This window comes from Scylla paramamosain, chromosome 13 (genome assembly GCF_035594125.1).
Source record: "Scylla paramamosain isolate STU-SP2022 chromosome 13, ASM3559412v1, whole genome shotgun sequence".
NCBI classification, from domain to species: domain Eukaryota; kingdom Metazoa; phylum Arthropoda; class Malacostraca; order Decapoda; family Portunidae; genus Scylla; species Scylla paramamosain.
The window spans coordinates 7,932,674-7,948,976 of record NC_087163.1 but is presented as its reverse complement, the minus strand read 5'-3'; the positions used below and the strand labels follow the sequence as shown (position 1 = coordinate 7,948,976).

General features: G+C 40.7%; 1 protein-coding gene across 1 annotated transcript in view; it reads right to left on the bottom strand.

Annotated features, from left to right (window-relative positions):
• The window catches only part of LOC135106653 (hemicentin-1-like), a 198,662-nt gene that overhangs the window by 1,940 nt on the left and 180,419 nt on the right, over positions 1–16,303 (bottom strand). The window contains 9 exon segments of the mRNA XM_064015949.1: positions 104–366; positions 810–950; positions 1,830–2,078; positions 4,147–4,259; positions 4,805–4,863; positions 4,866–4,932; positions 6,127–6,176; positions 6,478–6,614; positions 11,648–11,807. Of these exon segments, the coding sequence (XP_063872019.1) occupies positions 104–366; positions 810–950; positions 1,830–2,078; positions 4,147–4,259; positions 4,805–4,863; positions 4,866–4,932; positions 6,127–6,176; positions 6,478–6,614; positions 11,648–11,807 (1,239 nt within the window).

The window sequence follows — 16,303 nt, the reverse complement described above, 5'->3', positions numbered from 1 at the left end:
AGGGTCAAATATAATATCCACATAATCCTGTCAAAAAAGAGTGAACGTTAAACAGTATTCATAATGATGCAATTGTTTTCAAATGCTAGCTGTGGTTACTCACCGCCTGCGTCACCTCGGCGGAGCGATAGGGACCAGCGGTGGGCACATGGGACTCCGCCTCCAGCAGGTCTGGGTGGTCCAGCGTGCCAGATTCACTCGCCTCGCCTGGGGGTATCCTCGTCTTGTTAGCGGGGGACGCGGGCCGCGGGCGTGAGCGCGAGCGAAGGGTTATGGCGATGGCACCCACGGCCAGTAATAGCACCACGCCCATCACACCCAACACCACCCCGAGCAGGGCTGACTCCCCGCCCTCCAGCTCCTCTCCTGGTGCGGAATGGCGATTAGACACACACACACACACACACACACACACACACACACACACACATTTAACATAGTCTCTCTCTCTCTCTCTCTCTCTCTCTCTCTCTCTCTCTCTCTCTATCTCTATCTCTATCTCTCTCTCTCTCTCTCTCTCTCTCTCTCTCTCTCTCTCTCTCTCTCTCTCTCTCTCTCTGCCCAGGTAATTAATCTAACAATTCCCTTTGTGCTACATCTAAAGTCAGCCCGTATTTCAGAGTAAGTCTGTGATAAGCTTTAAATCTCAGCAACCGTATTTTTTTCCTGACAGATGGGGCACACACACACACACACACACACACACACACACACACACACACACACACACACACACACACACACATTTATTCAACTATCCAATTATTCGCCCAAAAGAAAGTCGTAGCGAGTACAGGAGCGGCACTTACTCATCCTGTTCTCTGCCGTCCTGAGGGTGAACGCCTCGAGGGTCACGTTGGAGGAGCGGCCGTGACTGTTATATCGCACCACTGAAATGACGTAATCCAGGCCCGCTGTCAGGCCCGTCACGGAGAACACACCTCGCTCACCTGCAATCAGAAGTCCCCTTTGATACACGTCGCTGCCTGTCAGTTGCGTCAGAGTTGAAAGACGTCCCCTTTTTACTCAAGGGTGTTGCGAATATTATTCAGGTCACCTAAAGATTAACTAGTCACCTCAGCTACTTCTTGGGAGGGCACAATTATGTTAGATAGAAAATGCAAAGTTAGATAGGATTATAAACTAACCGTCTTATATAACGTAAGTAAGAAATATTAGAATCACAAGGAGGTAAGTCACTTTTTAAAATTTTTGGAATGGCTAATTTTACGTTAAATAAAGAAATGTAAGATTAGATTTGATAAGGAATTAATCTTACAAAATCTAACTTAGTCCACTCCCTAAATAAATGAGTTGGCAAATCCTCATATGATTCTAATACTATTTACCCGCATGTCCAGTAAGCTTACGTTAATCTATAAAGAATTACAGCCCGCAGTGTTTCAATCTTGGTGCATGCCGCCACTTTCTTTCTCCGGGCTATAAAGTGACTCAGGTCATGACGTAATTGACAACCAGGAAGCAATTACAGACCAGCACCTCAGGGTACCAGGGACTGGGGACTGAGGGGATCAGGCAAGGCGATTTACAAAACTCTGCTTGGGTATCTGAATTTCTTTCTATAGCTCAGAGGAGAGAAAAAAAAATTTCAACCTGGACATTTTGATGTTTGTCTTTGTTTTCATCAAATTCGAGCTTTATATTTATCATATCTTAGCTCTGTCTCGATCAAATTGTAAGCCTGCTCTTCTGTAAATGTGGAATGTGACCAAAGTCTTAACTTTACGAATGAAGAGCAGTGTGGGGCTCTTTCCATATCTTCTCTATGTTCTCTCCACTCTTCCTTCATTCCGTTCCTCCCTTCTTACCCGTGAGATTGTGGGTGACGGCGTGCGTGAGTCGCTCCTTCACTGTCAGCAGGTAGCGGGGTTTATCACTGTCCTGCAGCAGCTCCGCGGGGTGATTAGCTGGCACCACTTCATTCAGTTCAGGGTTACTGTAGCCGTAGCTGTGGCCCCTATGATGGCCCAGCGACGCCCCGGAGTCACCACAGGTCACCTCCACACTCTCCCACGTTTGGTTGCTCACGGTGCAGTTGAGTGGAGGTGAAGGAACACCTGTGGACGCAGAGGATTACCTGGAGTCTTACGGGAAGACATATTCGTGTCAGGGATAAGGCGGAGATTCTTTAAGATACTGCTATTGTCGGGTTTCGGGAAGTGACTTGCTGGAAGAGCCCAATATAGGGTACAGCTGGGTGGATCGCAAATCTTGTGGAAGTAAAAGTTCATGTTTACCTGTGCTCCAAAAATAGTCTCCAGCGTCCGGTCCGGCTGTACGTGAAAAGACGAGAATAAAGTGTCACTGAAACTGCCAAATAGGAATAGAGTCCAGCAGTGAGGAGGGAGGGAAGTGGTACGGACGGCCACGCTTGGTTCTCAGCACGACTCCCTGTTCTCGTGTCTCGCGGGAAATCTGTCTCTCTCCTCCTCCTCCTCCTGATGTTGAGAGGAGGACAGAAGAGGAGAGACTGGGGACGGATGGAGGAGAGGAGGAGTAGGAGGGGAAGGAGAGGGACAAGGAAGACGAGGGAGAAGAGGAGAAGGAGGAGTAGGAGGAGAGATTAGGGGGGAGGGGCTTTATCATGACATATTTCCCTCATCGGACAACAGAGAGGAGCCGGCCCGAGGCAGGATGGACTGTCACCTTCAATACGGACACGGGCGAGGAAGGAGGGCCCGCGGTGGGAGGGGGGGGGGGGGGTGGCGAGAGAGAGAGAGAGGCAAGTAGGATGGGGTTGACGAGAGGTGGTGGCAAGTTGGGAAGGGAGGAAGAGAGAAAAGCAGAAAGGAGAGTAGGTAGAGAGAGTAAGATAAAGAAGACCGGCGCTTACTTCCTTCATGATTTTGGATAATTTACTGGAGGTTTCGACCGAGGGTAGCGGCTTAAAACATCAATACACTTGTAACTAGTCGACATGCTACTTATACTAAGACGCTAAGAAAGATAAAGATATTCTCTCTCTCTCTCTCTCTCTCTCTCTCTCTCTCTCTCTCTCTCTCTCTCTCTCTCTCTCTCTCTGAATTCCAATACAAGACCCACAATCCCCACTCCGAAAGCAAAAGGACAAAACTTCTCGCTCTCTTTCCTCAGTATCCTCGCGCCTTCCCGTCCGGTGCTTCTGTCGTCCACCCAACCTTTTGGGAAGCGGAGTCTACCACACCCAACAGCGGCCTTGGAGTGTATCCCAGACTCACACACACTCAACCACTGTGAACATACAGCCAACCCAACCTCTCTCTCTCTCTCTCTCTCTCTCTCTCTCTCTCTCTCTCTCTCTCTCTCTCTCTCCTCTTTCTCTCTCTATCTCTCTCTCTCTCTCTCTCTCTCTCTCTCTCTCCCTTGCAATCGTGGTAGAGAATCCTGCATCACTACCTCCACTTTGATAGAGTTTGTGGATACACTCAAGGTATTCCTCTCCTGTTGCACATACAGTACAACAGACAACAGGGTGTAGGTTACGCTTGCCCTGTTTTTTCCTTTCGTCGTCATACTCCTCATTCTTGTTTTTATTTTTCGTCGTCATTGTCATCATTATCGTCATCGTCGTCGTCGTTGTTCTCGTCATCGTCGTCGCTTTCCTCCTCCTCCTCCTCCTCCTCCTCCTCCTCCTCCTCCTCCTCCTCCTCCTCTTTCTCCTCCTCCTCCCTTCTTCCTCGTCCTTCTCCTCCTCCTCCTCCTCTTTAGTTTGGTTAAATAATAAAGTCTTGAAGCTGAGTCTATTTACGCTATTTTTTTTTCAAGAGTTTGTTGATGGACGCTGAAATAAAAACAAAAGTAACTAAAGAATTTTTGGAAACGCGTCCAAAATCAAGTGAAACAATTAGCTTAACTTTCCTCAAGACGATTTTCTCCCGGAAACAGCTTCTGTGGAGAGAGAGAGAGAGAGAGAGAGAGAGAGAGAGAGAGAGAGAGAGAGAGAGAGAGAGAGAGAGAGAGAGAGAGAGAGAGAGAGAGAGAGAGAGAGAGAGAGAGAGAGAGAGAGGAGAGAGAGAGAGAGAGAGAGAGAGATTCACAATCTGAACAAACGAAGGAAATTAACATATCCAGGCCTTGAATTCATGTTGACTGTCAGATTGGAGGAAAATAATGTAAAAGAGGAGTGTTGAAAACGAGGCAACGAACCGAATTTCGACACAAACACAACCCGGAAACCATTACACAAAGGAACACAAAGGCGGAGCGAAACAACAGACCCATTAACCTTCATGGGACTCTTTGTGATGAGCTGGACTAACCTAAAGTAAGAGATGTAGGATTATAAAGGCTAAAGGCTCTTCCCTCCTACCACGGCACCCTCCATAAAGGTACCATTGAAAACTCGTATAGGGAGAAGGTAAGAACTATCACTACCAATCCGGGCAAGACAAGCTGTACCATGATATCTCTTTAATCCTTTGACTGATATGACTTTTCTTTATCTCAATATAACTATCAAGAGAAAGTTCAGATTATTTATTATTCAGAGATACACCACAGGCAGGAAAAGGAGGCTTCGAGTAGTTTAAATCTCTCTGTGACGTTAGTTATAATCTTTGTTTTGTGAGAGTTAAATAGTAATAGTGTCATTGCGTCATCAGCAAGCAAAGGGTTAAATAAACTACACCTATACCACTACCTTTCTTTTAGGAGTGACACTGTCGGTGGGTCCCTCTTACATAATAAAAAAAAAACACCTCCCACAGTACATCTAACACAACCCTAGAAGAACTATCCACCCGCATCACCACAACGTTCTTTACACCATAATACATAACATGCACCAAAATCCACGTTCACTCACCAGCGGGTTTTTACACTGAATATACACGGACTCTCCTGGTTGCCGACGTTATTGGAGGCCCAGCCAGTGCAAGCGTGCCGTAGTCCTGAGGCTTCTCCGGCAGGTAGCGGAGGCGAGAGACAAGGACCCTTCCACGTTACCCGGTCTCCCGGTACCCTCTCGTGCTGGGGGATCACCGGGACGGGTTGAGAAGCCAGGGTGGGGAGAGAAGGGATTGAAGTGCTGTGATAGACGGAAGGTTCAGAGAGAGAGAAGAGCAAGAGTGATGGAAAGTACGGGAGGATAGTTAGTGAGTGAGAGAGAGAGAGAGAGAGAGAGAGAGAGAGAGAGAGAGAGAGAGAGAGAGAGAGAGAGAGAGAGAGAGAGAGAGAGAGAGAGAGAGAGAGAGAGAGAGAGACAATAATGGAGTGTAAGAATGTTAGTTTAAGGGAATGGGCGGAAGGATGGGGATGGAATCAGGACACAGGAGCGAGAGGAAAGAAGGGAAGGATAGAGATGATGGCCAAAGGTTTTCCGGGAACAAGAGGAAGGATGTGTGTGTGGGATCGCGTGGTTAAGGATTGGTGAAATGGAGAAGTTTAGATGAAAAGGAAAAAAGAAGAAAAGAAAAAAAGAAATAGGTTCAAGGAAATGAAGAGTAAATATTATCAAGAAACAAAACAAATAAAGAAACAATAGGAAGCGTGAGGAAAGAGGACCAGATAACGAGGGAAATAAAAAATACAAGTTAATTAAGTAATGAATAAAAAACAAAGGAGGAGGAGGAGGGAGGAGGAGGAGGAGGAGGAGGAGGAGGAGGAAGAGGAAGAGGAAGAGGAAGAGGAAGAGGAAGAGGAAGGGAAGGAGGAGGAGGAGGAGGAGGAGGAGGAGGAGGAGGAGGAGGAGGAGGAGGAGGCAAAGATGAATGTAAAAGAGAAAGGATAACGGAGGAGGAAGAGGAATTTGAAAAAGGAAGCGTAAAAGGGGGAGGAGGATTGGGAGGAGGTGGTGGGAGAAGAGGAAATAAAGAAAGAGGGAGGAGGAGGAAGGAGGAGGAGGGAGGAGGAGGAGGAGGAGGAGGAGGTGAAAGGAAGGTGGTGGGAGAGTAGAAGGAGGAAAAAAAGAAAAGATAAAACACGAGGGAAAAAGTACGCAGTAGGGGAGAAGGAAAAAAAGAAAAAGGACAAAGGAAGGAGAATGAGGCGGAAAAGTAGTGGGAAGAGGGGAATGGGGAGGAAGGAAGGGGAGGGAAAAGGAAGGTTGTAATGTTTTATGTGTTATCGTAGTAGTTGAGTTTGTGCACATTATAGCATCATATGTGTGTCATGGCCAAAATAATTCACCACACCACTCTGTATAATATCTCTGGCGGCCTGGCTGGCTGGCTGGCTGGCTGGTTGGGCGGTCGGTAGGTGAGTGATGCATTACGGAATTGACGTGAAAACCAGACCGACAGAAATATCATCACAGCACCAAACAGACGCATTCATAAATAATGATGATCCGGGACCGGCTAGCAAACACACCAAGGACAAACAAACATGGAAGCTTACTAACCGAACGTTATCAGAAAGTGCTTAGAGGATTAAAAGCAGACACACGACACACAAACACTTCCATGCATGCACAGACACACACACACAAGTCTTCCTTTCCCATTTCAAAAAAAGGTGACGGTGAAGGCAACTACTTACCTCTGTTAGGGCGTTCATGAAAGTCCAGGAGAAGGTGACGTTAGGAGGATGGGACAAGACTCTGCAGGGAATGAGAATCTCTTCACCAAGGGCGGCTCTGTACACCGTGGTGGAGGCCGAGGAGCAGATAGGGGAGTCTGCGATGAGAGACGAGAGTGACGTTGAAAAGATAAATGTACGACGGAAGAGGCGGTAATAGAAAGAAATAGTAAGGAAGCGTATAAAAAGAAGGGTGCTAACATGAGTAAATGACAACAGGAAACAGGAGGAAAAATGATAACGATGAGATAAAGAAATGAGGCAAATGATGATCAAAAGCGGAAAGAGAGAGAGAGAGAGAGAGAGAGAGAGAGAGAGAGAGAGAGAGAGAGAGAGAGAGAGAGAGAGAGAGAGAGAGAGAGAGAGAGAGAGAGAGAGAGAGAGAATCAGGTTAAATAAATATATAAAAAGTCATAAAAAGTAAGAAAAATAGCAAGGTAAACGAGAATAAATATTAAAATGATCGAATGACACAACAGACAATAAATACACACACAAAAAAACGAGGGACATACGACAAACAAATAAAATAAAAAAAGGGGCATAAATCACGCAGAAAATGCATACTAAAAAAAAACTAAAAACAACAGACACACTAGAACTAAAAAAAAAAAAAAAGAACAAGAAAAAAAGCGTGAAGGATCATCCAGCAGAACAACAAGCAGTAAATACCGAAACAAGGAAAAAAAAAAAAAGAAAACTGAAAAATAATACACGCTGTAGGAAATACTGAACGGACAAATAAAATCCACACAAAACCTTTACTGAGGAAGAAGAAAAAAAAAATGGAATGAGGTGCCACCGATCGTCTCATTCCATTGTGCCTTGTTGGGAGGAAAGACTGGCACTCGACACAGAAGAACTGATGAGGAAGGAAGGAAAAGGAAAGAGGGAATGAGAGCAAGAAATAAGTAAAACACGGGAATGAAGGAGAGTGAAATACAGGACGAAGGAAGGAGGATAAGAGACAAAAGAAAAATGACTGTGAGAATGAAAAAAAAAGCCTAAAGGGAAATACGGAAAATGGTGGAAGGGACGGAGATGAAAAGCGGGTAAGAAAAGAATAGAATGTGAGAGGGGTGAAAGGAGGAGGGAGAGGAGGAGGGGGAATAGGGAAGACTGAAGGGAGGTAAAATTGTAAAAAAAAAAAAAAAGAAAAAAAGAAAAGAAAAGAAAAAGAAAAAGAAAAAGAAGAAAAACTGAAGGAAGAAATATAAAACAAAGAAACTGAAAAAATAAAACCAGGCGAAGAGACAAAGAAATGAAGGAAAGAAAAAAATAATATCAAGTGATGGAGAGAAACGAGAGTCAGAAAATGAGGACGGAAGCAATGAGCACGGACCAGAGGAAGCGGCAGAGACAAAAAGGGAGAAAACTAGAAATGAAAATGAGGACAGGAAAGTGAAACAGAACACGATACACTGAGGAAAAGAAAAAAAGAACACAGAACTTGAAAAAAAAAGTTTCAAAATATTGCGCTAAAACAGAAAACGAAAACCGACAGAACGGCGTATCCATATATAGAAAAAAAAAAAAAAAAAAGAAGCAACAACAGGAAAAACGGGGGGGATGGGATGCTGCTGGGAATAGAATGGAATGACGCAAAGCAGGACTGACATCAATAACACCACAACATCAAACGGAATGAAAACGCAGACGGAACGATGGAATCCGTGACTTTTAATTCAATAAAGCGAGTAACGTCACGGCGGCCAATGCTACAAAGGGAGGGAATAAATCCATGAAACAAAATAATCAGTAGGAAGGTAAAAAAAAATTATATATATATATATATATATATATATATATATATATATATATATATATATATATATATATATATATATATATATATATATATATATATATATATATATATATATATATATATATATATATATATATATATATATATATATATATATATATATATATATATATATATATATATATATATATATATATATACATATATATATATACGGATGAAAGGCAAATGGTGACATGGACGAGGAGGGGAAGAATTAAGCGGCATGATATGAATGAAGTGAATCTGGCATCGCAGGGAAAAGCGTGGTAAAAAGGGCATTCCTGTCACGATGAGAATATAGAGCAACGAATAAAGTAAGTTGGAAAATAACATTAAAAAAAGAATACAAGGAACAGTAAGAAAAAAAGTAAACACGGGAAACGTTAACAAACAATGAAATATAAAACTAAAACGAGAGAGAGAGAGAGAGAGAGAGAGAGAGAGAGAGAGAGAGAGAGAGAGAGAGAGAGAAACTGTTTCCAGACCTTTCAACTGTTCCTCCCGTTGGTGAGATTAAGCGAATTAAATCTAGCTAAACAGACCACGCTTTGCTCTTTTTTAATTTGGACCTTTTAAAACTTTCAATGTGTGCTGAGAGAGAGAGAGAGAGAGAGAGAGAGAGAGAGAGAGAGAGAGAGAGAGAGAGAGAGAGAGAGAGAGAGAGAGAGAGAGAGAGAGAGAGAGAGAGAGAGAGAGAGAGAGAGAGAGAGAGAGAGAGAGAGAGAGAGAGAGAGAGAGAGAGAGAGAGAGAGAGAGAGAGAGAGAGAGAGAGAGAGAGAGAGAGAGAGAGAGAGAGAGAGAGAGAGAGAGAGAGAGAGACGTGGAATTTTATAAAGGAAAAAAAATAGAAAGTTAGCTCTCTCTCTCTCTCTCTCTCTCTCTCTCTCTCTCTCTCTCTCTCTCTCTCTCTCTCTCTCTCTCTCTACTTTTACACTTGAATGACCACCTGTCTACTGCCTCATTTATTCGTCTTTATTCACAGGTAAATCCGACAGAGAAAAGGGAAAGATAAAGAGCAGACTCGGTCAGTCTACAAAATGTCTTTCTTTAAAAGGTCAAGACGGAGGCCAGTGGTTCAAGATACATCGAAAAGTCTTGACTTGATGCGTTTGAAGATTTGAAGGAGGAGATGGAGGAGGAAGAGGAAGAAGAAGAGGAGAAAGAGAAGGAGGAGAAGGAGGAGAAAGGAGGACGAGGGAAAATTAATAGATAAAAGATGCGCAGATGTGTGTGTGTGTGTGTGTGATTCACTTACGGTAGTCTGCTGGTCACCCAGCCAGCCGTTCCCTTACGAAAAGAGCTCAGAGCTCATAGTGACCGATCTTTGGGTAGGACTGAGACCACTCACACACCACACACAGGGACAGCGAGGACACAACCCCTCGAGTTACATCCCGTACCTACTTGCTGCTAGGTGAACAGGGGCTACACATTAAGAGGTTCGCCAATTTGCCTCGCCGCGCCCGGGATTCGAACACGGGTCTTCTTGGTTTTGAGCCGAGGGTGCTAACCACTACACTACGTGGTGTGTGTGTGTGTGTGTGTGTGTGTGTGTGTGTGTGTGTGTGAGAGAGAGAGAGAGAGAGAGAGAGAGAGAGAGAGAGAGAGAGAGAGAGAGAGAGACTCGAAGAACCTACATACATATTTCTGCTAAGACTTTCTTAGTAGCGAAGCAGGGGAGAGAAATAAAAGAGAAATAAAAATATACCAGAAAATGAAAAGAGGAAGCCTTGAACTTTGCTTCTCTTATATTCTCTGTGCTGGAAAAGAACTTAGGCGTGGAAAATCACAGACAACAAGTCCTTTTAGGAGAACATGAGAGGCAGTTAACATCACAGGAGTAACAGAGAGAGAGAGAGAGAGAGAGAGAGAGAGAGAGAGAGAGAGAGAGAGAGAGAGAGAGAGAGAGAGAGAGAATTGATGGGGCGAAAGTCTTTGACTCCTCTCTCTCTCTCTCTCTAAGATTCTGGTGTGGGTCCCGTCCGTGAAAAGCGTATTTCATAGAGGGACAGACAAGGCACTGTGTAAAGATAGAAGAGAGAGAGAGAGAGAGAGAGAGAGAGAGAGAGAGAGAGAGAGAGAGAGAGAGAGAGAGAGAGAGAGAATAAAGGAATCGACGTATAGTATAGTCTCTCTCTCTCTCTCTCTCTCTCTCTCTCTCTCTCTCTCTCTCTCTCTCTCTCTCTCTCTCTCTCTCTCTCTCTCTCTCTCTCTCATTCTATTTAACTATCTATATATCCTCCTATTTTATATACATAGGAAGGAGGCATGATACACCTTCCCTCTCAAATCTAATCCCTTAATATTTATGAACTAACGAACGAGGCTCAGGCCAAGTATGCCAAAAATAATATACGCTCTCAGTGATGAGGATGGTTGTAGTAGTAGTAGTAGTAGTAGTAGTAGTAGTAGTAGTAGTAGTAGTAGTAGTAGTAGTAGTTGTTGTTGTTGTTGTTGTTGTTGTTGTTGTTGCTAGTAGGTTGTTAGTAGTAGTAGGAGCAGCGGCACCACCAGCAGCAGAAGCAACAACAACAGCAGAAGCAAGAGCAGCAGCAGCAGCAGCAATAGCAGTAATAGTAATAGTAGTAGTAGTAGTAGTAGTAGTAGTAGTAGTAGTAGTAGTAGTAGTAGTAGTAGTAGTAGTAGTAGTAGTAGTTGTAGTAGTAGTAGTAGTAGTAGTAGCAGTAGTGGAAGTAAAACGATGAGAATGAAGAGGTGGATTACAAGGAGAAGCATGAAGAGGAAAAGGGAAACGAAAAGGAGAGGAAGAAGGAAGAGGATGAGGAGAACGAGGGGAAGAAGTAGAAGGAAGGGAAGGACGAGACGGAGGACGAATAAAACGAAAAAATAGACCCTTGAGAATACATGCCAAAGAATATATATATATATATATATATATATATATATATATATATATATATATATATATATATATATATATATATATATATATATATATATATATATATATATATATGTATATATATAAAGATTGTGCCGAAAGGAATGAATCAAGACTAAAGAGGAAAGGAAAAGTAAAATAGAGAGAGATTTCTGGGAAGCAGAAGTGAAAAAGGAGAAAGAAAGGAGGATTTGGTTTGAAAAAAGTAAGCCAAAAAAATAAAGTGTAAGATTAAATAAATTAAAATTTATTGAATTGAAAGAGATGAAAAAAAAAAGCAATAGAAAAAAATAATGAAAAGAGGATTTAGTCCCCAAATAAAGTCACAACAACAAACACTAGTGCCGAAAATAGACAGGTGCGAGAGGGAATCAATTAGTACTCGGGGTAAGGAAATTATCAAAGTAAGCAGCACTCACATTGCACGGGGATGGTGAGGGTGTTGGAGGCAGCGTCCCCTACCACGTTGGACGCCTTGCAGACATAAGCACCACTCCAACGCCTGGTGATTCCCTGCAGCACCAAATGATCGTCGGACACCAAAACGCCTGCAGCTGAGTTGTGCTGCACCTCCTCGTCCTGGTGACAAGAGAAAATTGCATAAGAGGCACGTAATTTATTTTTTTTATCATTCCATAAACATGTTATTGCTCATAGCTTATGAATGATAATTAAAAAAATTGATCTCTTCCATTACACACCACAGGTGATCAGGCAGAGCTAGACAGAGGGACTCTTTATCTTTTATAACTGTGTACTTGATGAAACTGGAGAAGGAATTACTAGAATATATGTATTTTTTCCTGTCAGAATTAATATATATATATATATATATATATATATATATATATATATATATATATATATATATATATATATATATATATATATATATATATATATATATATATATATATATATATATATATATATATATACATATATATATATATATATATATATATATATATATATATATATATATATATATATATATATATATATATATATATATATATATATATATATATATAGAGAGAGAGAGAGAGAGAGAGAGAGAGAGAGAGAGAGAGAGAGAGAGAGAGAGAGAGAGAGAGAGAGAGAGAGAGAGAGAGAGAGAGAGAGAGAGAGAGAGAGAGAGATACACACACACACACAGGAGAGTAAGTTCATTCATATGCTTATCCTAATATCATGGCTTTGGCCGTTAGGTTAAGCATTTCTGACATGAGTCTTGCATTATTTACTATCTAGAAATAATGCCTATAATGCCTTATAAACATGGACAACCTATTGTATTTACATGGTATAATAATAAACTGTTCAATAAGCAATGATTATTTATAGATATAGTCTATTACTTTTTTAATTGATATTATACGATTATCATACGTTACATATCGATATTAGACATATAAGTTTTCATCATATGATCGTACACCCTCTCATCCATGATATTTTATCTCATTATCTGATGACGTATGCACATAAGGTAAGCATTTTATAATTTCGGATCACCTGAAGATCCGCCACCCCACAGGGATCACCTGAAGATCCGCCACCCCAGATTGTCTCACCTGAAGATCCGCCACCCCAGACTCTCTCACTTGGTTAGGTTAGGTTAGGTTAGCCTAACCTAACCTAACCTAACCTAACAACATGAACGCATTAAAAAAACTGAGTGGATATAAAAAATGCAGAAAAAAGTTTACTTCATTAAAAGTATGGGATCACCTGAAGATCCGCCACCCCAGATTGTCTCACCTGAAGATCTGCCACCCCGAGTGCGGCTAGGGTGGCGGATCTTCAGGTGATCCATAATTTCTTCTTATCGAATATCATTTTTCTTAAATTTAAAAAATACAAAGTAATTAATTCATACTCACTCTTTTAATTACTTCAAGAGATATTACAAAGATTAATATCGATTTTATAAATGCTTCCTAACAGTTGTTCTAAAGGTGTTGTTACTAGTGATATTAAGTTTTCATGCAAATTGTTCCATTGAATGCATCTATGATAGGTCACAAACCTTCTCTGCGCCTCAGTAGATGGGAATGGTGGCGCAAGTTGGTGTCTAAATATGTGATGCACTTGAAGAACACCTAACACATCTACAGAATCAAACATGAATATTTGATCGTGGAGATATTTTAAGCACTCAGATTCACGAATAACAAGTATTTTAAGTAATCTGAAATTTTTAAATAAAAGTGTAGTACGTTTATCATGTTCATCATAGTTTACCTTACCAAAGGTTGTGATAATGCGTTTCTGGAGCAACAGCTGAGGTTCGTTACTGTGACTTATGCCATATTCCCAGACAACATAGCAGTAATGTGTGGGTATACTATGGTGTAGTAAAGTGTTATGAGTGTGTCACAGGTAAATAAGTGTTCTACTTTATGCAATATTCCTGATGCTTTCGCTATGTTACTGTGAATATAGGTAATATTGTCTTTTTAATTGATGTTCTGATCTATAACGAGTCCTAGATATATAACTGCACTTCATTTATGTAATACTTCTCTACATACTTTAATGGGTATGACAATACTGATTTTTTTTATTATCTGCAAATATTGCATAATGTTTATTATTCTTTTTTTTTTACAATATTTAATGATAAATCATTAGCTAACAACCAGTTTGAAACAACAGATAATTCAATGTTTAATGTTATCACTAAAGATGTTAGATGCCTGCCAGAGTAAGGTATACTCGTATTTGTATCATTAATAAACATAATAAACTTAAGCAAGTTAGATGACTTAATAACAGATTTATGTATATTGAGAAAAGCAATTGTCCTAGTGTTGACCCTTGAGGGACTCCAGTCTTAATTTCAACTTTCTTCGATAATTTGTTGTTAAGCACTGTATATTGCTGTCTTTTAAGTAAATAACTTTTAAACCAATCGAAACTATTATCTTTTATATCGTAACGTTCTACTTTATTAAGGAGAATTTCATGATGTCATGATGTTCAGTGTCAAAAGTTTTTTTAAGACCATAAAGACAGCAATTACGAATGACACGTGCTCTATTTTTTGTAATACATGGCATATTAACTCCAGTAAAGTTAATTTAGGTGAGATTTTTTTAGATCCAAATTAATTTTTTGTTTAAATATTATTTGATCTAAGAAAGCCGTACGACCTGTCGTGCATTTCCCATTCATGCACTTTCCCAATACCGAAAGAGTAATTGGAAGCATCATCCTAACTGCCTCTTTTGTGAACTGAATAACTCAAAGTATTTCAAGTTGGTGTGAAAAAATACTCGAGTTAAAAGATAAACTGATTAATTTTTGAAATAGTGGGAGCCAAAATTGCACCATCCTTTTTTATAACTTTAGTATAAATTTCATCATAACTTGGAGCTGATTCTTTTAAGAATTTAATTATTATATGAATTTCATCTGGTGAGGTATCCAGTAGCACAAGGTCTGGGATGGTGTCCGCCATATAACTAATTGGGAAACATTGTATGTTGGAAGCTTATTAGATAAATCAAGTCATATCTTTGAAAATATATTTATTGACGTGGTCACATAAATTTTGTGGATCAGTAATCATACAATCATTAATTTTTATGAGTTTTGTAATGATGTTTTTTTACTATCTTGATTGCTAAGAATTTCCTTAATTAATTTCCATGTCCTTTTTGAATTACCGGCACTAGATTTAAATTTGCCATAATAATATTGCCTCGTTGCATCCACAAAGATGTTACTCTACGTATTGTGTTTCATACAGCATTGGTTGCAGTTTATGTCTCCCTACAATATGATTTTGAAGTTCTATTATTAACTTGCCTTTTCTCTTTTTAACAGTATTGAAAGGAATACAATTATCAATGAGCTTTACTATATATTTTACAAAACTGTATTATAGGCAGTGTTAGTGTTGTCTTCCATACTTAAATTATCAAATACCTCATTCATGTGTTGACATAAATATACATCGTATGAGTTGTTGAAACCTCTATAAGAAAATAATTAATTTTTCCTATGTTTACTCTAACCTACACACCGAATATATAAGGTAGAGTGATCAGTTACATCTGTCAGTAATGTACCAGTACGTACGACAGCGTCAGGCCAGCTGGTCTTGTGGGTTTGGTTATGCATGGGTAGCAGCAAAATCTACCAAGTAAATCTGTCAGTAATGGCCTAAACCCTCGGAAGGCTTATGGACATGTTGGGGTCCCTCCTATTGTTCTCCGAAACTGTGCCTCCGTGCTTGCTGCACCTTGCTTAGTCAAACTCTTTCAGCTCTGTCTATCAACATCTACCTTTCATTCTTGCTGGAAGTTTGCCTACATTCAGCCTGTTCCTAAATAGGGTGACAGTTCTAATCCCTCAAACTACCGTCCTATTGCTTTAATTTCCTGCCCATCTAAAGTTTTTGAATGTATCCTCAACAGGAAGATTCTTAAACATCTATCACTTCACAACCCTCTATCTGATCGCCAGTATGGGTTTCGTCAAGGCCGCTCTACTGGTGATCTTCTGACTTTCTTTACTGAGTCTTGGTCATCCTCTTTTGGAGATTTTGGTGAAACTTTTGTTGTTTGTTGCCTTGGATATATCAAAAGCTTTTGATAGAGTCTGGCACAAAGCTTTCATTTCCAAACTAGCCTCCTACGGCTTTTATCCTTCTCTCTGTAACTTCATCTCAAGTTTCCTTTCTGATCGTTCTATTGCTGCTGTGGTAGATGGTCACTGTTCTACTAAATCTATCAGCAATGGTGTTCCTGAGGGTTCTGTCCTGTCACCCACTCTCTTCTTATTATTCATCAATGACCTTCTTAACCAAACTTCTTGTCCTATCCACTCCTACGCTAATGATACCACCCTGTACTTTTCCAGGTTTTTTCATAGACGTCCAACCCTTCAGGAAGTAGACATATCACGCAGGGAAGCCACAGAACGCCTGACTTCTGATCTTTCTAAAATTTCTGATTGGGGTAGAGCAAACTTGGTATTGTTCAATACCTCAAAAACTCAATTCCTCCATCTATCAACTCGACACAACCTTCCAGACAACTATCCCCTCTTCTTCAATGACACTC